Raw genomic sequence first — 23,213 nt, 5'->3', positions numbered from 1 at the left:
TGTGTGGTGTGTGTGCTTCAAATCTACTTTGTATTTATCTACACAAGAGCCCCCAGCGAGTTTGTACTTTGCTAATAAACTGATATAAAATATAAAAGAAAATTGACATTCCTTTCTTTAATTAAACTTAAAAAAAATCCTCCAGCTCATGTTTTTTTTTTTTATTATTAGGTCAACAGACTGGTCAGCATCAGTTACACTATATTATACTTTCCTGTTAACAACACCTGTTTATTGATGAACTTGAGGGTGTGTGTTTTGGTGGGATACGTTTACAGTGTAACCAGTTGACCCACATCACGCCTCACTGCTCTGAACCAACCACAGCAAATGTGTGTGTGTGCGTGTGATACTTACCCCACTGTGCGAGGGGCACTCTGCGGTGCTGAGGTGACTGGTTGAAGAACCTGAGGTGGGCAAGTCTGCTTTCTCCCGTGGACTCATGGGACCTGTAGGCGTAGACTCTGTGGTGTGTTGTGCTATGAGATTTGAAGTTCTATGTCGCAACACAAATGTTGGGCCCTCGGCCCCACTCTTCTCTCCTCCGTCCAGCTTGAAGTGCTGGACTGGCCTCCAACGAAGACTGAGGTGAACTCAGCGGGCAGCGGACAGACTCGCAGATGTTGATGAAATCTGGTTGGTGAGATGGGTGACCAACCAGGAATCCACTGAGAAGGCGGGCAGGACTGCCACTTGACTTGAAGGAGACTACATTTTTTGAGGAAGACAAAGAAACAAACAGGAAAAACCAAAGTTATTTGTTTATTCTCAAATTTAAATACATAGTCATAACATGTGATCAAAACAAATCTACTTCACAACTGTTAAAATGTCCAGGATCTTTCAAAAGAAACAATTTTTTTCTAAGTGGGGTTTCATTTATTCAAACATAAAATACATTTTGGTGTATTAGAAGGCCAGAAATAACAGCAAAATATATGAACTTGTGCTACAAAGAGTACCACAGATTCTTTGGCAAACTAAATCTGGACCAATGATTATGTGACAAACTCCAAAGAACCATTTTAAGCAGAAAAAACCCTGAAACCACAAGTTTATAACATTAACCTAATACAATCATTCACAATAACAGTCTCCAAGTAACTGAAAAACAGAATGCAATAAGAAACAAAATATATATTATAAAATAAATACATGATCATGCACACACCCGTAACAGCCAGTGCATTAGTGAGGCTTCGTGTTTGGTTTTTGGCTTGGCCGCCCAGACTAAAAATAAATTCAGTGGCAGCATGGCCTGAAAAGGTCACACGTTTGTGTTCTCCTGACACACAAAGTGTCCTGCAGAAATATCACCACAGCCAAACAGCTACCATTGATTACTGCATTCTCTGTCACTTCAAAAAAAGTTGCTCATGGCATCGAGGCCTTAAACTACTGCACCTACAAACACTCAAAGCCAGCTAGGCGCTGCCAAATTGCTGTCATGTTGAGTTGCTTAGCGACAAGAAGTGTCAAGGACAGAGACAAGTGTTTCACACACAGGAAAAAGACACGGAGGTTCACAACTTACAATCAATTTCCTTTATCGTTCACATAATACGTCACTATTTCTCAGAACAGTTCTTCGTTGGATTTTACAGGCAAATATATCACGTTGTTTAAGTTAGATAAACAGTGTGGGCAGCAAGGTTGAACAATTCAATCGCAATGCAAAGAGACATTCATAATGTAGCTAATGAACAAAATTCATAAGGTAGCCTCACAATATCAACAGCAGTACAGCATGCTCATATTTGTATGTTTATACTGTCTGCAGCATGTTTTTAAACATTCACTGAAGCTTTAATGCTCTGTACATAATGAGAAATACACCTACACACACATATCGGCATACTGTTTATTCACTGTGCCTCTCCAGCACACACACATTTGCTCCAGAGAGGCCAAGTTGATGTGAGTACGCCCTCGAGCATTGGACCACTTCATTTAAACCATCTCTCTGTGCTACCAAACAAGCATTAGGGGATTCTGTACACTCAAGGGTAAAAGAGGAATACAAAGCATGTGCGTACAAACACGAACCACTTAACGTACCATTTGTAATAGGGTGATGCAAGTATGTATGTAAAGCAATTGTTACATACTCTCATAAGTGTGGCGGCGAAGGGTAAAAAGAAAGTAAACAAGAAAGGAAAAAACTATCCAAAGCTAAGAACAAAGAAAATCCTTAGAGCCGCAGGAAAAATGCTGAGCGTCAAACCCTGTGACATTGACCAGCACGCTCTATTATACGCAGAGAAGATGATGGCGACTATTTGAGCTGAACTGAGATGACTGGCCAGTGGGCAAGTTCCCAAATCGAAGCACTTCTACATCTAAAGACTGTCCAATCAATCTCTCCCCCTTTCCTTTCAGCTTCTCCCCAATCGACCATTTACGAAAATTACACTCTTTCCCACTCTAGTTGCGCTGTTATTTTCCGTCATGATGAAAAGTTAGATTTCACGGAGGGTCCCTATTAACTAGAAAAAAAAGGGGAATAAAGTATTCTTGAAGGGTATTTTGGCAGCTATAATAGTGGATTCCCAGGACAATAGTCTTGTGGTCTGATTGCTACACAGGCGCAAACAGCTCTCCAGATGATTCAAGTCGCAGACAAGTTTTGTTCTGTGTGGTTGTGACAAAAACAACAATATTATGAGAATAACCACAAAGTTATACATGTAAATAACACCAAAAAATAGATGTGAAAAAGCATTACCGTGTAACAAAATAGAAAATAGGAAGGAAAGGTCTTTAGCCTTATGCTGATCAAATACAATAATTATGAGGAAGTTTTGGTGTGTTTGTTTTTTGAGACTGGGATGTTTACATGATTGTAAGTCAAATATATTGTGATTTATGCTCAGAAAGTCTTTAATCTTTCCCCTGGTTAGTCAAATAACTTAAACAACTAGTAAATTACCCCTGACAAACACCACACATGCTATTAAAACAACTCGAAGTAAACATTATAAAACCTGTGTCACGATATATGTCAGGTCAGAAACAAGCTGACTGGCTATATTGCACAAACTAATGTGAATTAAAATCACCGAGAATGATAAATATGAACTTGACCTTGACCACAGTTTGGGTGAAGTCCCACATTCCCATTAGGTGATCATTGTGTCCAAGTTCCACTGAAATCTGACAAATACTCTGGGAGGAGTAGAGATTCTTATGACCTGTGGACAGACAGACGATGGACGTCTGGCCACGGCATGAGCTCATCGGTCCTTCAGCCAGATGAGCTAATAGAAACAAAACTGAGATGTGCAAACCCACTCCAGAAACTAACTGAAACTGAACTGGAAAAAAATAAAAAATTTAAAAAAAAATATCATGAAATGAAATAAAAACCAATAAGAAAAATAAGAGGAAGGAGGAAGAAGAAGAAGAAGAAGAAGAAGAAGAAGCAACAGAAAGCTTCAACTCTGTAAAGCAAAACAATAAATTTGCAGGTTTGAGAACAGACTCACTAAAAAGCTTTACAAAGTTGAGTCTTTTCACTTGTCTGTGTCCAGCTGCCTGGGAAGTCAAAGTCAAAACACAATGATTGGCACTACTTAAAGGGAAAGACACAAGCGCCACAGTTCTGACCCCATACTGAGATAAAAAGGCACGCTATCAGGGAACATGAGATAAAAAGAGAGAAAAAAAAAAATCTTTTTTAGACACCAAACCAAATGGGGCTTCCCAGGGTCTGAGCCAAAGCCCAAAGAGGTTTCATTTCTGAGAGACCAGCTGACACACAATGTCTGTCGACAGGATGTGAAATGACTCACCATCAAGATGCTTCATGCTGGGTAAATCTATGATCACAATTTTCTTGGCTCATAAAAGGCTTGTGAATGTCATGTACACGCTTATTGTTCCCTATTAACGTCCTGCTGTGACGTCCAATAATTTTCCACACTCATCACCTATGAAACAAACCAATAACACAGACAACTTTACCATCTGCTCTGTTCTTCTGCTAATTATAGCCACTCACTAAATGCCATCTACCTGACCCTGAGTGGTACTCGGGGAGAGACAGAGGGCTGGACAAAAAGGAGCCTGAAGGAGCCGGGTGGATGACCCGCTGGAACTAACTGGAATTAACTGACGCTCCCACTCAAAATCTCTCCTGGAGAGCCCCTGAGTAATGCTTCCCTTTACTGAAAATAAACTCCTCTAGTGCTTTTCAACTATGTCCTAAAAAGAATTGAAAAAAATACAACAGAGCAAGCAATCCAGAATGCATGCTGTCAGCAATATTTTAAAATAGAAAGCAATCCATATTTTGAAATATTGGGTGCACCTCCTTTCATGTGCATGAGCTTAAGCTTTATTGAAATTTTCTGGGGGACTGTTTAGTTTTCATTTTAGGAAGCTGCACAGTATTTTGCACCATATATGGAAAGAAAAACAAACAAACAAACAAAAAAAACCCACCTCACTAAACCTTAATATCAGTTTAAAAAAAAAAAAAAAAAAAAAAAAAAAAAAAAAAATCACAAAAAATGTATTGATATCACAACAACCTTGAGGTCACATTATTACACATTACTTTAATGATGGACACTATTGAGCTTTTAACATTGATGCTATTGATCCGACTCAAAGGTCAATATCCACAGTACAATGAGTGCATGTATCCACTTCATGCAGGCTGTGATAGCATGCTATGAGCACGCATGTTTAAAGATTACATTACTGATGTCACTCAGCTCCGGTCTTCAGTTTGAAAGAATGAAAACAAGTTTAAAAGTGCTTACCAGCCTTGAAAATGAAAGAAAACAAGTTGCGGTGAAAGGACGAGGTGCACATATTTTTGTTAAAACCACTACATCGAAGATGGAAAAAACCAAAAAAAAAACCAAAAAAAAAACAACCTCCACAGCTCTGACTTACTGCTTAAGAGTGTTTATTTTTAGTATATCATCACCGAGCACATCTTATCTGCACCGCCTCCCGCTGCATGTTCTGTCTGATGTACTAAATCCAAAGGCACCAATTTAAAATCACTTTACAAAACAGCAGACGGAAGGCTGGTTGGTTTGCTTTTATCCAGAAGTAAAGTGTTCAGATTGTCACACAGAGTTCACTGTGCCCTCCAAATCAGTATCTCTTGCTTCACATTGTGCAGTTTTGCAAGTCATTGCATTCGCTCACTAAACCCTCAAAATCAAAGGCACATGGAGGACAAACACATATTTACTCTTCTCCATCTTATAGATAATATTTTAGAACAATAGCTGGATATTTTTGGCAATAAATATAAAGACTGATAAGACGTGTGTGTCAGGGGTATGAAGCCACAAGCAGTAGTCCGTCAGGAGTATAGAAGAGGCTTCAAAAACCCAAGAAATCAATCCAGGACACTAACAGCAAACTCTGATAAAAGTGGGGAAAGAAAACCACCGAGGAAAGAAAGACAATAAGAACAACTGAAGGCTGAGCGGAAACATCAATGCGGATTGATTTGCTCTCGATTTCTTTATTCCTCCTGAAGGAAAACTAGGAGTGGTGAACATCTGGCAGCTGCAGAAAGTGGAAGTATAGCGGGGGGAAAAAGCCAAAAAGCAGAATTACCCATTTCTGCTTCTTAAAACGTGCACTGACAACGATTTTAGGTCGACAGGACGATCGCTCATGATGGCTGTGACCATTTTTGCTCTAAATCACAGCTGCCACAATTATCATATGTAAAAATAAAGCTGGAAAATATTATAAAAATAATATCTCATCATGATAAATAGATACAAAACAGATCAAATGGCTCATGCTTAAAATTTCTGTTTTTTACTCCTATTTGGAGCTGTGCTGTTAAATTTCATTTAAACACATGAATCCAAATAGTTCTACTGAGGTTATATTAACCATGTCTTATATTTCCATCACGGAAAGATAGTTTCACAATAATGACCGTTATCATTTTATTGCCGAGCAATATGTGCAAATGACCTGTAATAGTGTGGTGGGTGCCTTAATGTCTCTCCAGATAGCAGAGGGGAAAAAAATGTGAGGATCTTCATTATAGGTGAAAGCAGTGGACAGAAGCAGGTGAAAACCTCACTTCTGCAAAATAAAGCAGACAGAGAGAATAGAGAGACGCAAGAAATAAATGTGAGTGAAGGGCAGAAAGTATGACTCATTAAACTCATCCTTTGCAGCATCATCTGCTTGGCAGACAGGCAACTATGCCTGTGGACTGCATCAGTGTGTGGGTGTTTGTGTAATGACACACCGTTTTAGGTCATAGACTAGTGCAAATTAAACAGAGTTTGCTTTACTTTGATTTAGTGAAATGTAGGACAAAGGTCAGCATAGTACAAGTAGTGTTGCTCTTCCTGCTGCAGAAATTAAAAAACAAAACAAAACTGTGTTCAAACATAGAGACGGATAACCGTTTCAAATTCCAGAGAGAGACCAGGAAAAGATGTCTTTTTTCCTGCTCCCCCTTTGGTGCAAAAATGTTCTCTTGTATTGACTGATTATGAGTTTATATATTATTATTGGTTCTGTTATTATTAAAATAATTTACAGATTCAACATTTGTGTGTCTGCGGTACTCTTGTGTTACTGGTACTTAGTAGTGCTTTACCTTGCAAATTTTGGGGGAGATAATACATATTCACTTAAGATGCTGTAAAAAAAAAAAAAAAGTAACAAACTAAAATCTAAAAATCATGATAAACCAATATCTAACTACTGCCTGGGTTGGGTGTCAGTGGGTAACATACTGTAGGACGGAGGATAATAGCAGCAAAAGGTAAGCAGTCTAAAGGTTTTTCTACCAGTTGACATGACTGAAGAGCTCTAATGCATGACGCATCCTCCATTGGCCTCCTTCACTTTGGCTACGTTCACACTACAGGTCTTAATGCTCAATTCTGATTTTTTGATCAAATCTGATTTTTTTTGTCTGCTTGTTCACACTACAAATAAAATGTAACAGCAAACACGCTCTAGTGTAAACCCTCAAAGCGGCCTGTATGCACAAAAAAAGATGTCACACACAACGCGCTCTGTTTAGACCCAGACCAAACAATGTTTGACTGACGGCCCTTAATATAAAGACTTGTTTCGGACTTTACGTTTCCCAATTTTGCTTTAAGTTATAAAGTTATTTTGTTATTTACATATGGCCTAATAATTATCCTTATTGCTTTTTTAGAGAGGAGCAGTGCTTCAAAGAATAGTTGCAGATTTCTATCAGAATCTGCAGATTATACAGAACAAATAAAATGTTCACGTTTCTCCAATGCTGTCTTCCCAAAAGTTTCACTAACGTCTACCCTGGATGGCCAGGAAGCGTTCGCGATGTATTCTCAGGCGCTTCTCCGGCGCTGATAATTGGCGTCTGTCTTGTGTCAGTGATGTAAAAGACGGATTTAATGCGACATGACCGTTCAAACAGCAGTCGCTTTCTAAAACATCATACGAAAGTGACCCAGATCGGATTTGAAAATATCGGATTTGTGCCGTTCACACTGTCAGACCATGATCAGATTGGGTCGCATAGGGTCAAAAAAGTCAGATTTGATGCGCTTTCGCCTGCAGTGTGAACGTAGCCTTTGTCACTGTGGTACAGCAGCTGTTGTGAATCTTTTATTGCACCTACTGTAACATAAGGTGTTTTCATCAAATCGATTAATATTATTTTACTTGTGTGTGTCTCTTGTGTGTGACTCACAGTGAAACTGAGAAGAAAAGGAGGAACCAGCTTGACTGGGAGGGACAGCAATACAATGGCTTGCAAAAACTAGAGCAAATAATTGTGGTAAATATATATTTTTTTTTTTTTAACTTGGCAATCTTTAAGTCAAGCCTATGTCGAACATATTTTTGCACTGTTTTTCCTATTTACTATTCTTTTTCCTTCTAAGTTGAGATGGGATAATGTCTGAAGTCTGATTCTCAGAGTGTTCTGTAAAAGAAGACACTCAAACCTAGTTTAATGGTGTTGTATTGCAACCGGAAAACTTTAATAACTGCGTCCCTGCTTTATCTCTACAGGTACTGACTGTTAAGTTGTTAATGTTGTCAGAAGGAAGTACATGTTAAAGGAACAAAAGTCAAGCTGCTCGAGTCACTTTTTAGTCACCTTCTGGACTGCTACTTAATCAACATAACGCATTTTTTAACCAAAGCAATAACACACATTTAGCATGACACAGGCCCAAAGCAGGGATCATTGAAGTAAAATAATCTACCCAATGTTGCTTAATATCCAGCCTGGGCATGACAATCAATTTTTTCATGACCAAACAGGTTGCACAAGTTTGTCTGTCTTATGTCAAGCAGAACAGGTTTACACAGATCTGAATTTTCTCCCTTCTTGTAAATATACACATAATATAGAAGTTTTAACACAAAATAAAGGTGAAACAAATAAGTCCACTTATTGAGCATCTAAACTTGCTAAGTCTATATCAAAGTACATTAGCAGACTTTCTTAATGTAAAAATAGCCAATGAACAGAAAGTAGGTCGCAGTATGTTTACATAAGGACTGTTATTTAATACCGCCATTTAGATCTTCTATGTCAGCTTTTTTTTATAAAAAACAAAACAAAAAAACAACTGATTTAAATGGAGATTAAAACAGACACTGGCCTCTGATATGTATAAGCTCTTTTTAAACTGACATAAATTTAAGAGCCACAAACTTGTTGCATAAGATAAAAACTGCACAACAACACACTTTGTTCCATGACATTTCAACAACGTCATAAACTTTACTACAGACCTGTTGTCATGTTTTGTCAGATTTTGGCTATCTCCTTTCACTATGCATATATTAGTACCAGTCAAAACAAACAAAAACAAAAAAATCTTTGCCTCGGAAAGGCAGGGAATTGTGAGATAACAGTGAATGCAGTTAGGTTTATGTGGGAGTATTTTAATTAGTGCAGGAATTTTCCATTGTTGGTGAAGACTCTTGTCTCATTAAACTGTCAATATCTTAAGCCCCTGACCTTGTTTATGCAGACACTGAGAAAAATGGTTTTGACGTCAATACCTTACATCTATTTTTTGCTTTCTGTGCACCTTTGGTTCTGTTCCCACAAAGCAATTATTCTTGTGCATTTATCAGCTATGTTTGAGAAAGTTAAACTTAGGTAAGGGTCCTACGCAGTTTTACGCTGTCCTCAAAACTGCATTTACCTAATTGTGCTTTATAACATGTGCATGTTCCTACACGCATCGAACAAGCCACTCTTTGTATGTGTAGCTGCCTCGTAGTGATTTAAACCTGATGTTTAGAGACCACATGGCTGCCTTTACTGTTCTCGGGGACTATATGGCTCCCCTGAGACGTCCTTTAAATTTAACCAACCTATACACACCCTCCCACACTCTTTATCCACACACCTAAAGTTAAGAGATTGGATAGAGTGAATAAGTGTTTGCTTTTACCTACTTGCAGCTTCACACGGGTGGGGTCAGCTTCTGGAGTAAATTAGCACACGTCAGACTACTTGACAGCCAGTTTAGCATGTTTTTCTACATCAAACACAATCCCAGTTTTAGAGCTTTTGTTCTAAAACAGTTGCTGAGCGTGTCTCTACTGGTGACCTGATAAGTCCTGATGAAACAGTGACTTTCTGATGCTGGAGTCTTATGATGGAAAGCTAAACAAAGGCAACCAGTGTGATGTAATCCACACACACACACACACACACATACACACACACACACACACACACACAACACACACACACACACACACACACACACACACACACACACACACACACACTTGTTCTCAGCTTTGCAGCACACACACAGTACAGTTCCCCCCCCATGCTTGACAGACATGGTTGTAGGGGAATATGCCGCGCCACAGTTTTTGCTCAAATAGTGACCTCCCCCCAAAAAGATATTATATATTAAAGATATTGTAAAATGACATTTACTGAGGACAGCATGTACAAAAACATTTTCACTAACCAATAATGCATTGACCTGATTACCAAAGGAGAACCCTGTGGTCAGACCAGTAAACACAGAGTTGTGCTATAAACTGGTGGGTCCAGGCACCAGACGCCATGCTGGTTTTATTGTAATACTCTTAATATCCTTCAAATGATGCAGTCTAAAGGGGAAATCTTCTCTATAGCTGAAGAGCTCATCACCTGTGATTTGTGTGGAAGTAATTCAATACGCTGAAAGGGTTTGGAGCACGTGCTCCAGATGGAGAAAATAACATGAAACAGCCACATGGTTCTGCCTGTTACTTTGAGTCGCAGACTGGTGATGAAGGCTAAAATATCGAACATGATACAAAAAAATCACTTAACAAACTGTCCTTGAAATTACATAAACATCTCAAGGCCCGAAGTAAACAATACTGAGACCACATCCTGAGCAAATTACTAGTGGAGGGAAAATATTAGAAGATGAAGCTTTTAGTCTCTAACTGGAACCAAAGAAAAAAGCCCATAACCCATCAACCATGTGACCACATCAAGGTCACTGTGCTGCTGGCTCTGCTGGAGAAACAGCACAACCAAATGTTTTCAGACACTAGGTGGTAATCTAAAAGTAGGTCAAATGAACAGAAATGAGACCTGAAAATGAAAGAGGGAACCTAAAGCCACTAAACACAAACTTGTTATTCTGTGTCATGTGGAGCAGACTGGATAAAACACAAGTTTACTTTTTGTTTTCTAAGGATTACAGCAAGATATTTCAATGGGGAGTCAAGCAATAAAGTTGACTGATTAGCTCAGGTTATGTTTTTTTGTAATTAAAAATCTTTTTCAGATTCTGCAACACGTGTTCTTTACACAAGGCATGTGCATGAAGATAACTAAAGGTTTTAAAAATAATAGTTAAACAGTTAAAATTACTACTGCTGATTTCTTTCAGACCACTTGCCAATGAAATGTCAGAAAAACTTGTTTTTTGGGGGGTTTTGTGACTCACAGAAAATATCACAAATACAGATATGAGAGACTAGAAGGAGTACACTTTTAGCACTGCTAATCAACTGATTCTTTGCTAATTTACTTTCTGTTGATCTACTAATCAATTAATTGTTTTGGTTATACACAATTGAACTTTATGACTGAAATTAGTTTTACTGCAAATCTAGTGACTCATCTGCTAGTCTTCAAAGTACAAACTCACACACATGCAGACACATTTTAACATAGTTTACACTGTTTAGAGTACAAGCTGGGAGTATTGTGTGTCTCTCCAGGCCTATTTAGGCAACAGCATTTGAACAAACCATTTTAAACAAAGGCCTGAGTTTTTTTGTTTTGTTTGGCACACAACAACACAAACAGAGACAAACACACACACACCCCTGTTGTGCATGAAAAAGAAAAAAAGGACTAAAGAGAAGGGAAATATAAGAGAAAGAGAGAGCAGCTACTCTGTGTTATGATCAATCAACTTAGCAATGACAGATCTCTACTATTCTTAGAAGCTATGTTTAGCTGCTCTTCTGCCTGGCACGCTGTCAAAGGCTGACTTCATTATACATTAAGTTCTCCAGAGAGTTGAACTTCCTGGAGAAATATGACGTATTGCTTAATAACCATGTCTAGCTGGTGTGGTACAAACATAACCTACGCAACAGATTCAGTTTTTCTATAACAGCAAATCAATATCCTCCAACAGGAAATTACTACAAAAACTTATGGCGTGGTCCTGTGAGAACCCTGCTCTATGCACAACTTGACTTTTCTACAGGGCATGGACTTTATGTAAAACCCAATGCATGCATCTGCTTTGCATCCTTGTGTGGATTTTCAAATAGAAGACACGTACAGGTACTTGAGAATTGAAGTAGGTAGTGTGGGTGTATGTAATTCTGTTTACAGGCAACGGTTTTAAGGTTCTTTCTGGTGCTGTTAAGGTCAACAAAAGCTAAACTTGAACTTGGAAATAATGACAGAGCAAAGTAAGGGCGGGGCCCTACTGGAAAGACAAGAATAAAAGAAATTCAAACATAAAGAAATGCATAAAATATCCAATAAAAAAAAAAAGATGCTCCATGAAATATCCATAAGCTAATCTCAATTTAGGGCAGAGCTGGAAGTGTTTCTGTGCATATAAAGTTTGGATTCAGGACAAATGTGTTATAAGCTACCCCAGCCAATAAAAAATGTATGAGATGACTTCATGTTTTGTGGCAAACCGAACTGTTAAAATACTGAAATGGGATGGGCATTCATATAATATTCAGCTAAAAGGAAATATTAGGTAGCATAACAATCCAAAGAGTACATACACAAGGGTGGGAAATTAGTGAAAGAACACAACTAAGTGCCCTCATAGGGTGTTCAGCGAAAAAAAAAAGAAAAAAAAAAGTGTCTTTGTGCTATTTCTACAAGTTTCCAGACAACTTCTAAAGGGATGTCCAGAAGATATTCTTCTATAGAGTGTGTTGTACAATATGCAAAGTCCAAGATCTCCCACAGGTTTTATTGAGATTGAGATCTCCTGACTTACAGTTTGCTAATCAGGGTCAGCACCAGGACTGATGGATTGAGTGGGCAACAAACTTTAACACGGGGTACTGGTATGCTCAATTTTTTTTTTGGAAGTTTTAAGTGAGATCATTCTTTAAAAACAATCTCACAAGCTGATGATGGACTTTTTTAGTTCCAAAGAGGTATACATAAGGCATCATGGGCCAATGTGCTCCAAAATCAGCATTTTCCTCATCTCTGATTGGTGCAAATGCTCTTAACTAATATTAACCCAATAATTAACACAGGCTTGGTTGTTACTACAATAACTTGTAGGCATTCAAGACTATTATTATCAAATATCATAATTTACTTACAGTTGTAAATGTACAGAAAATTTAGCTGAGGAAGTACAGTGACCATTTTGAACCGGCCTTCAGTGTTGTCTCCTGGTGATGAGTGTCATAATGTAACAATCATATTTCCATAAAGTTAAGTATTTTTTAATGAATGTTAGCAGATAAGATGAATCAACTATTCCTCACACATGAAAGAAATGACTATAGCTTTCTGAAAAAAAAAAGTTACAGGTCACACTGACTTACACAAAATCACCTCTTTTAGGATTGTTAACAGGAGCTCAGCTTACACCTTTTAAAAAAAAAAAATAGGAACACAATTTGTTTATGAAATAACATGAATGTTTTGAGCTAAAGAATCAGAAAAAAAATATGATGGCATTTCCAGGCAGTTTATCAGATTTAACAAGTCATCAATGACTAACAAAGAAAGAAGGTGGAAAGCACAGTATGCATTTAAGATGAACAAAACTGACTCTACAAAAGTCTGTCAAGTGATTAAATGAATCAGCCTAAACAGCAGCTTCCCGCTTCTTTTATTTTAGATGACAAGCTTCGAATACACTGAAGAGCCACTCAGAGTAAACTCACAGTACCCGGAGTCAACACAACACGGGAGCAAGCAAGACAAAGAAACCTAAAACTCTAGCTGCACTACGTTTTTGTTGACAGCGACAATTCGTTTACTTTTACTACAAGACATACACCAAGGGGCGTTTTTATTTGTATAACATTACGTTGACGAAAAAATATTTCTTACGTTTGACACGAGCTGTAATAAGAAGCAGACTGCTGCTCAGCGACAGGCAGCGAAATGGTTTGTTTACACCGAGCTAGCGGGCTGGCTAGTCCGCTAACAAGAGCTGACACCTCCGAAAGAACCCAGATAACTCTTTAAGAAAGCTTCTTTTTCTTTTGACAGCCTCCCAGAGTCACCTATCTACCTCCAAATATGCCAAATATGCTCTCACAAGAATAAAAATGACTTGGAAAAAGAAAGCAAAGCTGTGCTTTCTAGCTGGCTAGCAGACTATGCCGTTGTTTTGACAGCCCAGAATTAGCTGAATAGCAAAGCTGCTAGCTGGCAGGTTACATTCAGGGTGGCGCTAACGTTACGCCAGGAAAGTCCGACAAGAAATAAAACAGCTCTAAACAAGACAGAACAACAACAATAAGAATTAACAGAAACAAATGAGAATTGTAGTATTCACCTGCTCCGGATGACCTGGTCTGTCCGTAGTCTGGCTATAGATACTACAGCTGACAGAGAGTTGTGGTGGGTACTCTGCTCTGCTCTCTCCACTATAAGCAGCTTCTCACAGTCTCTGGACCAGACTGGACCCAGAAACGACGGGAGGCAGGCATTCACTGAATGACGCCGCTCGCATGAGCTTGCATGAGCCAATCACATCGCACTTTATGAAAACTCACCAATCAGAGACTATCAGGAACAGAAAGGTATATTCCATAAACGAAGAAGCGTTTTTGTAGTTTTTATTCATAGGCCGAGTTTATAATCGTAAATGATCAAGAATTAAATCACATTATAACCATATTCCGCACTTGAGACGAATATATGTTATAGTCAGTTTTATATAATGTGATCTAGGTATCTGTGCACTACAGTGTTCTTCAATGCCCTAAACCAGCAGTTTATCTTTGCCAAAACTTGTTTGGCAAGCAGCTGCCATGTGGAAATTGAGCAATCACCTGCCAAACCACATTAGCTAAACAATCCAGTGTTCGTGTATTTGGTCTGCAACTAATCATTAATTAAAATATTGATTAAGCTATCAAGTATTTTTGAGACATCATTTTGTTTATTTTATGAAAGTGTCAGTCTCTGACCTAAAACAAGTAGGGGAGACCGGGGATAGTTGTAACGTGGGTCAGTTGTAACACTTCCAATTTCTCCAATCAGGGCTAAGTTTCAAATGATGTGACTCATCCTGTGCATGCCCAATTCAGTTCTGCTATCACATGTGAAAAATCAGCACATTTTGTCAAACACAGACAATTTAACATGAAAAAAAGTAATTTGTATGCCAAAAAGTAAGTTTTTCTACTTTATTTCAATTTCTAATAGCATTATCTGCTTTGCAGTTAAACTCATCAAACTTAAATTATGTTATTTGTATGTCTATGGGGATATATTCTGTGTAGGTCTTTAGTGCTAATGTTTTAGCCGTTGGCTGTAATGTTAGCTAGTTCATGGCTATAGGAGTCTGGGTCAGTTGTAACAGCAACAGTCTGGGTTAGTTGTAACAATAATGCAGATGTTACAACTTACCACACTATTACTTTAACTTATATTAAACAAGTTGGGGCAACGACATCAGCAGAGAGAGGTTCACTGGTCGCATTTGTATATGCGGTTAATGCCATTGGCAACACAATTCCTCCACTGTTTGTGTTCCCACACATACATTATGCAGACCACTGTGTCAGAGATGGACCAGTAGGAAGTACTGGTAGTGGAAATAAATCAGGATGGGTGCAAGAAACAGATTTCCTCATCTTTCTGAAGCACTTTGCAAACCACACCAAGGTAAGCCATGATAAAAAGTAATGGAATTGCGATGCTGGTGAACAACTACATTTTTTCAGCTTCATTGTTATGTTCAAAATTGGTGCAAGAGTTGTAGGTTATAATGCCCACTGAGCCAATGAGGCCAAACTCAAGGAAGACCAACCAAAATTAATGAAATATTCAGTTGCAGAAAATTCCATAATTTGTCTTTTTTGGGGGGTTGGAATATGTTCAAAAGCTAGATTTCTGCATTCTGTCACACACACACAGCTACATAAATGGATGTAAGTGCATTCATGTGTTGAATAAACAAAGATTACATGTTAATGTTTTGTTAGTACCCTTATTTCATTGTGTTACATTTCACCCCAGGATATGTTACAACTAACCCAGACTATGGGGTTAATTGTAACATTTCACTCTTTGTGTTTGAGACCATACCATGCAATGGGTAATTGTGCTGCAGAGAAAATAGCTGCATTATTTAATAGCAGAGACATGTAAATACTTTGCATTACATTTTGAATCCACTACCTTAAAAGAGCTTCAATTTACAGACAGAAATGTCAAAAATGTTACAACTATCCCCGGTCTCCCCTACTCAGAAGCTGTTTAAAGTCAGAGAGAGTCAATATGACTTAAGGGGAACAGATTTCTTTTTTTTTTTAAAACAAGATAAGGAAAAATATATATATAAAGCAGAGATGTGTTTCTGTTAGAGGAGTTAACCTGTGGAATAGTTATGACAGTGATTTAAAAAGGTGTAGTTCATTTTCCTTGTTTAAAAACATGTTTAAAAATAGAGAAATATATAAATCAAGAATGAAAAGAGCAAAAATAACAATACTGAAACTCTTGATGGTTTTGCTTTGATGTAGTTACTTATCTAAGGTGGAAAGTTTTTTTCTTTTCTTTTGTTTGTTTGTTTGTTTGTTTTTGCTTTGCTTTGCTTTATTCTTTGCTTCGAGCCCTGTGTACAGGAGCTGCATGCAAAAGATCTTTTGTTAAAAGGGTTGGCGTAATAAGCAAATGCTTCAGCCAATACCTTTTGATTAGCCTTGTCTCGTGCTTTCTTGCTTTGTGGTAATCTTTATTCTGTATTCACTGAGATATTTGAATGCTAATCAATAAATCAATAAATCAAATCAAACAAAAACATGTTTACATGCGAGTTTCTTTGGTTTGCTTTTGCAGATTATAGGACTTAAACAGTGTATTACTGATCACGGTTGCTAACTACAGGCAAATTGTTATGTTGATATACCAATAAACTATTCAGTTATTGGTTGTCTCTTCTGTTACACCAACTCTCTGCATCTCCAGCATCCATGAATCTTCTCTGTGCTCTTTTTCTTTCTTTTTTTGCCTGTAAGCTTCATATTCAACATCCTTTGTCCAGTATATCCACTATCCTCCTCTGCACATCTCCAAACCATCTAAGCCATGCCCCTCTAACTGTGCCTCCAAAATGCTCAACCCAAGCTGTTCCTCTGGTATACTCTTTTCTAACCTTGTCCTTCCTGGTCACGTGCGATGAAAATTGAAATTGAACATTGAACTGCTTAAGCAAGTTCACAGTACCATTTCAATTCAGTTTAGTTCAGGTTTATTTAAATTGCGCCGAATCACAACAGCAGTCACCTCAAGGTGCTTTTTACAATTAGGTAAAGACCCCACAACAATCCAACAACCTCCTGAGAGCAAGCACTTCACAAAGTTAGCATTTAACAGGAAAAAACCTAAAGCAGAACCAGGCTCAGAGGTTCTGCTGGAACCACGTGTTTAACAAAAGATATTGTCTTACTTTTAAGAAATAGTATTTGGAAGGAGTGACTTGACTCTGAAAACACTAAAATCTTATATCCACTGCTGCGCTGAAACAGATAATCTCTGTGGCAGGCAATGCATGATGACGTTACCTCAGAACTTTGACCTGATTATATCTCTGTTCTTCTGTTGCAATTGGGATATCTTATCACTAAAGTTTTATCTTCTTTGAATTAGTGCATTGGATTGACTCTATATAGATTACAAAGAGACAGATAAAACAAGGATGCTGTGTGTTACAAAAATAAGTACAGTTAAATAAAAAAAAATTTGAGAAAAGAATTGGATTCATTTGCAAAACAAAGAAGTTGGTAATATTGACAGGATCTCATATAACTTGTAAATTATAATTTTATATATCTTTACCGAGGTTTTAGAACTTTTGCTGTTGATAAAAAATGTTTTCAAGCAAATCAGTTTATCTCAGCAACCATCACAGATTTCATATCTTTTCACAAAGGTTTCTTGTTTACTTTGCGGTGTAACTGATGTTTCTTCAAATGTCAAGGACTTAGAGCGCATGAGTACATAATGTGATTTTAACCTTGTGTACTGATACCAAAACTGATAATTTTTCTCTTTTTAAAAGCACATGACAAAGTGTGCTCAGTTTCTCTGCTGGGAAATACAGCAGACAAACTACACATTGGAATTAGTTTTCAGCGTCGTACTTTAAATGTTTACGTGCAAAAATAAAGCTTGGGAACTGACATTTTTCTTCCAAATGCCTGATTAGGAAATGATCTAAACATTTGCTTATAAAACACCTTTCCAGCTCCACAGCTCTCTAATGAACTCACAGTCGTGTGGTCATGCAGGTTTGCATAACCTTGATTACTGTTGCACCAGGTTCTCGTTGCTAATCCAGCATTTAAAGCTTTTTTTTTTGTTGCTCTGTGTTATTTTGGAGTTTGTGGCCATTTGAATGATCTGTTGGTTCTGTAACAAGTGGAGAAACACAGAAGACTTCCCTGCTTTATTAAAGTCAGGAAGATGGTTTTATTTGGCTAAATAATGGAATCATAATGATTCAATGTTTCATGAACATTTGAGCATTTACAAGTAATCTGTGCACAGTAAACTTGATCGTGTAAAAGTAGAAAATTAAGAAATGCCGGGGAGAAACTGACCTGATTTCTCTCAAATAAGTCATTGTTTACCTCACATTATAAGTAACTTTCCATTAGCTATCAGTGCAGAATTTAATAGGCGTGCGTTACAGTGTTTCTTCAACTGTTGCTGGGATCCAGGTATCCACAACATGACACAACACACCTGTACACACCTAAACCAGATTCACACCTGTGTTTTCTTCTTTGCTAAGGTAAGTGTCACTTAGAGTCATTTTCTTTTGGATCACACTGCAAACTACGGTTAAAATGGTTAAAAATTATCTTGAAGAGAACAGCATATTAAAGTTGCAAATTGGGTGACTGTTAGTGATAGAAAAGTTTATCTGTAATTAAGAATAAACTCATCTCCACAGGTTCAAATAAAGCAATAGAAAGTTTTATTTTAGCAAGCTTCCCCCCCCCCCCCTTCATGGTCACTTGCACGTGTCCTCGCAGGGTTTACAGAAGAATAGAACACCTGATGTAACACCCACCAAACCTGTTAAGGTTACCGCACCTCTCATTCTCTCCTTCACAGGCCAGGGCAAGTTTTAATTACTAACTAACGTAGCTTTCAGTTAAGCAAAGTTGCCAAGCCAGACAAGAAGACTATGCATTGCTAATTGTTTTGTTCCTTAGGTGTAGTTTGCTAGATCTGAATACTGAGTCTGTTTTGGCATAACACTTGAAAAGGCCCTGAATAATTAACAAGACTGGCTTAACTTGATGTTAGTATATTCTCGTGACGCCTGGTTGCTTTATGTTTGGCGTCACTCTTCATTAATAAACATGTTGGTTTCTTACATCTTTCCTCATTGTGCAGTGTTTTTTTTTAACCTGAATAAGCATTTTGTGTAATTACAAACCGTGCGATAAACGTCAATAAGGACGAAAGAAGTTGTTGCTGTATTGATGTGGGAACTGACCATACATGGTTTTTCCACATCTACAGAAGATTAGATGTTCTGGTTCATTGGGACTCAGTGATCCATTCTGCTGCGGCCAAATCTTGCAGAAAGCATATGGTTGAATGAGCTTATGGATAAGTGTCTGAGCATCTTTGGTTAACTTGGTCTTTGAGCTCCGAAAAAGACACAAACAGAGCAGCCGACTCAGAATCAGGCTTTTGAGTTACTGTGCGCATGTGTGTGTGTCTGAAAAAGTGGGGTTGTGTCTCTCCTTCAGTTCAGCTAATCCAGATCAGAGCGTTTGCATATAGATCTCTTTAACCACAACAGCTGCTGGATAATCTATAAACACCACGTGTGACATCCCCATGTGTAGTTTGCTTCTGGCATAATGTACAGCCTCAGTAAAATGATGAAAAGCAGCTTTTTGTTGATGCTAAATACAGTAACTAAAATAAAATGCAGTTGAATACCAATGACATTATAACACTTTATCACCGTGACTCACTATGGTTTGTACAAAGAACAACATGTTCTGCATAGTAAAACACATCAGATTTGTTGTAGTTCACAGCTATTTGCTGTTATTTTTTCTCCCATAATGGAGGATTTCAGCCTCTTAGGTTGCTTTTTGCTGGACATGGGACAAGCAACCAGAGCTTCCAACTCCTTCTCCAACATGTGGGGAGGACAGGTTGTACAGGAAATGAGCTCATTGCTCAATGTCAGAACACCTCTGAGAAAGGAAACAAATGTTATGATAAATTGTGTGAGTCATTGTCACAGTAATGTAGTCCAAGTGCATAAGGAAGAAAATATGCCGTTAAACTGGTTAGGCTAAACAACTAACAAGCTGGCAGTTAGACGCCAAGAGGTCTTCCTGGAGCCGGGTCTCATTAATGGTGTTCCTGACCGGTTTGCAAACATTTTCTGGTCATCTTTAAGTCAGACAGTTTGGCATCCATACTCTTCTGAACTATTTTTGTAAACATAACCAGTAATATTCTCACGGGATGAGAAGGCCTCATCAAAGAAAGGAAGAATTACTCACTGTTGGTTGTTTGTTTCAGAGAGTTCAACTTAGCGGCATCACAACAGCAGATGGCTGTCAGGTAAAAAGGATTAGACCGACCATCAGGTTACACTTTCACTCTCCTAATCTCCATTAAATGCACACATATGCCGATGTGCCACAACATTAAAACCACCTGCCTAAAACGGTGGGTTCGGATGTCCCCTTGTGTCCAGTGCTGAGATACTGAGAGCAGCCCTGCTGCTTCCTGTGGTCCCCTAAGGATTTGCCTTGTTTAATTACACACCAATGATTTTTTTATGTGATTAGGATCTGCAGAGCTTTGGTGCTGCCTCGTTTTGTAGTTTTGTCTGGCTGAAGAAGGCCAATTCTGCCATGGAGCTTGTTTTAATATTGTGGCCGATAGGTATGCATTTGTAGATACACAACCAACACGTGCACACTGAAATGATCATACTACCTAACCAGCAAGTGCAGATTGCCTACAAAAGTAGGTGAGGAGGATTACAGAGGGACAGCGCTGTAGGTCGGTCATGGTGCTCTGGTCAGTAGTCTAATCCAATTACTCGTGAGCAGCTAAAAGTAATGGGATTGTTAGTAAGGTCGCCGTACAGACCTGCTTAACCGTGACTGTGCACTTGACATTCAGCTTTGGGCAAATTCTGCTGGGATATTTTACAGTTGCAGATACATGATGAAGCCATCCTGCTGGTTCCATAAAGAGGCTGTGGGAGAATCCAGCCTTGATGATTTAGATATAAAAGAGCAGAAGAAGAGTCCAGGACTGGACAAGCTGTTTGGCCATCTGATGGGATCAAAGGTCTCAATGAGAAGTGAGAAAGTTAAGAAAACTGAATGATTAATAAGTGTAAGCTACTAATAAATCAGATCCTTAAGGTCATTTATGAATATACATCATATTTTATATTTTTATATTGGGAAAAAAAACCAATACATCCACATAAAAACAATGGACGTGAGAACATTCATGTCTTTAGGCTACTGTAACACTGATATGATCAAGAAAGAGTAATTTAAGGTTCATTTAAATGTAAATGTGCAGATTAAGTCGAGATTAAATGTCTTGTTGTCCCTAATAAAGTTCTGCCTGTACCTGAGAAAACAGCCACCCCGATGACAAAGACGTGTCTGTGCTTATTATGTTGATGGGGAAGACAGGGAAAAATGTTGGCCCGGATAAAAACTTTCCCGGAAGAACTGCAGCAGACGTAAAACACAGAAAACCTCATTTTTTTTCAAAGAGTAGTTTATCAAAAGAATACACAGTAATGCTCATGTATAAAAACATAGAAAACAGGAGAATCAAAAACAATAATAAAATATACTTTCTGTTCTCATCTACTATTTGTTCTTTTTGTTAAAAGTAATAAACCTGCAGTCCTCTCTGTTTTTGCACGTTCATGAGTTTCCACGGCGCGCTCCATCCTCACCTGCTCACTCTGTCCTCTTCGTGCCAACTGCATCTAACATCTGTATCACAACTGAGCCAATAGAAACGGGCTAAAAAATCACGCTACGACAGGACTGCTAAGTCGACACCACGGGGGCTGTTTGCTGCTCTTATCGAGTTGCGCCACAACGCGAGATGAAGATGTCCACTCACAGCGAACGTGTCTCTCAGTGTGGCTTCATTAAGGCAGGTACAGCACATTAATCTCACTAATGGAGGTTTTGCTCACTTTGCTGTCACGTGAAGGTCACGGAGCCGGACGGCCGATGTGAGCTGCTTGTTTAAACAGCCGTGGTGTCAGGATGGCTTCAACCACCAAGCCTCATTAACCTGCATAGTCACACTTGTCAGGTCACGGGTGCAGGATTACTGCTTTGATGATACAAGGAACAGCAGCAGCTACACCCTCTGCTGCTACTTGTACAAAACAGGTGGTGCATTTAGTCTTTTGAAGAGTTTTTTTCCCTGAACCTCACTGTGTTGTGAAACAGAAACAGATGCAGCTTGTGCGCGCATTTGTGTATTCCTACTTTTCATTTATTCATCTTTTTGATTAATTTCCTACCTTATTTACACCACCAATCGGAACTTTTCTGCATTTCTGCCGTGCATGATAACACATCTCTTAAATCTCAGAATCTCTCTCGCAGGGTTAAAAGGTCAGACAACATACATGGTGACACAAGTGATCACTTTTCCCAAAGCATCAATAGATTTCTCTGAAGGGTGGGGTCCAAACTGTGTCCTGGGTTTATTTGAGTCTCTTTAAATAGCAATCAAGAGTTGTGTATTTATTTATTATTTAATTATATATTTATTTTTTCATCTCACACCAGTCACATCTCCTCTCACAGATCATCCTCAGTATCATTCATTGTCCATCAGCTTTGCTTGTTTCCTTTATGATTGTGATCAGGACTCCAAAGACGACAGCAGAAAGCGATGACAGAGGGTGGGGGGAAATAAAAATCCGAGGTGTCTTTTGCCCTACCTTTCCATCCATTGATGTGTTATCTACTTCCAAAAAATATGCTGCACAGGTGCTATGCAGTTTTTATTTATTTTTATGTTTTTTGCTTTTTGCTTGGCTTGATGTGAAATGGTGGGAGATGAGGACATTTGTCAGAAATCTGATTTTTGTGCGTCTAATCCTGAACAAAACTCTCCAAACATCACCGTCCCGTCACCTCCGGCGCCCTTAGTCGTCACCGCCGCCTCCTCCAAATCCTGAAGTGCGCTATTTACACACAAACTGATCCACGAGCGTCGTGCAGCGTTTGCACTTGACGTAGCAGCACCAGTGGAACTTGCAGTGGCAGCGCTCGTGCTTGTAGGTCTTAAACTGGTCGTAACCTCTGCCGCAGCACATCAGCTCGCAGCCGTCCATGCCCTCCGAGGTTTTGTTGCAGAGTCGGCCCTGGGTGCCCAGCGATCCTGTGGTCTCATTGCGGAGGCAATAATCCGGGCTGGGGTCGATGTAGACCATGTCCTGAGTGGTGGGTGGGTTGAAGCGCTTGTCTAGAAGCTCCAGCTTTCCCTGGTGGATCAAGGA

At 38.7% G+C, this 23,213-nt stretch overlaps 2 protein-coding genes across 8 annotated transcripts in view; both read right to left on the bottom strand.

The window, feature by feature from the left end:
- adipor2 (adiponectin receptor 2) overlaps positions 1-14,132 on the bottom strand; it is a 30,392-nt gene extending 16,260 nt beyond the window's left edge. Inside the window, exons 1-2 of the mRNA XM_005927244.3 lie at positions 13,992-14,132; positions 358-708 (exon numbers count right to left, since the gene is read on the bottom strand). Of these exons, the coding sequence (XP_005927306.1) occupies positions 358-444 (87 nt within the window). The 5' untranslated portion in view covers positions 445-708; positions 13,992-14,132. The remainder of the gene's footprint in view (positions 1-357; positions 709-13,991) is intronic.
- A 4,552-nt stretch (positions 14,133-18,684) lies between these two features.
- The window catches only part of wnt5b (wingless-type MMTV integration site family, member 5b), a 97,333-nt gene continuing 92,804 nt past the window's right edge, over positions 18,685-23,213 (bottom strand). For all 7 annotated transcript variants that reach the window (XM_005927240.2, XM_005927241.2, XM_014335156.2 and 4 more), the window contains one exon: positions 18,685-23,198. In XM_005927240.2, coding sequence (XP_005927302.1) covers positions 22,899-23,198 — 300 coding nt within the window. In that variant the 3' untranslated portion in view covers positions 18,685-22,898. The remainder of the gene's footprint in view (positions 23,199-23,213) is intronic.

Source organism: Haplochromis burtoni, unplaced genomic scaffold, assembly GCF_018398535.1.
Source record: "Haplochromis burtoni strain Fernald_Lab_line unplaced genomic scaffold, NCSU_Asbu1 Contig_98, whole genome shotgun sequence".
NCBI lineage: Eukaryota > Metazoa > Chordata > Actinopteri > Cichliformes > Cichlidae > Haplochromis > Haplochromis burtoni.
The sequence above is the reverse complement of the archived record's forward strand: the minus strand, read 5'-3'. Positions and strand labels throughout refer to the sequence as shown.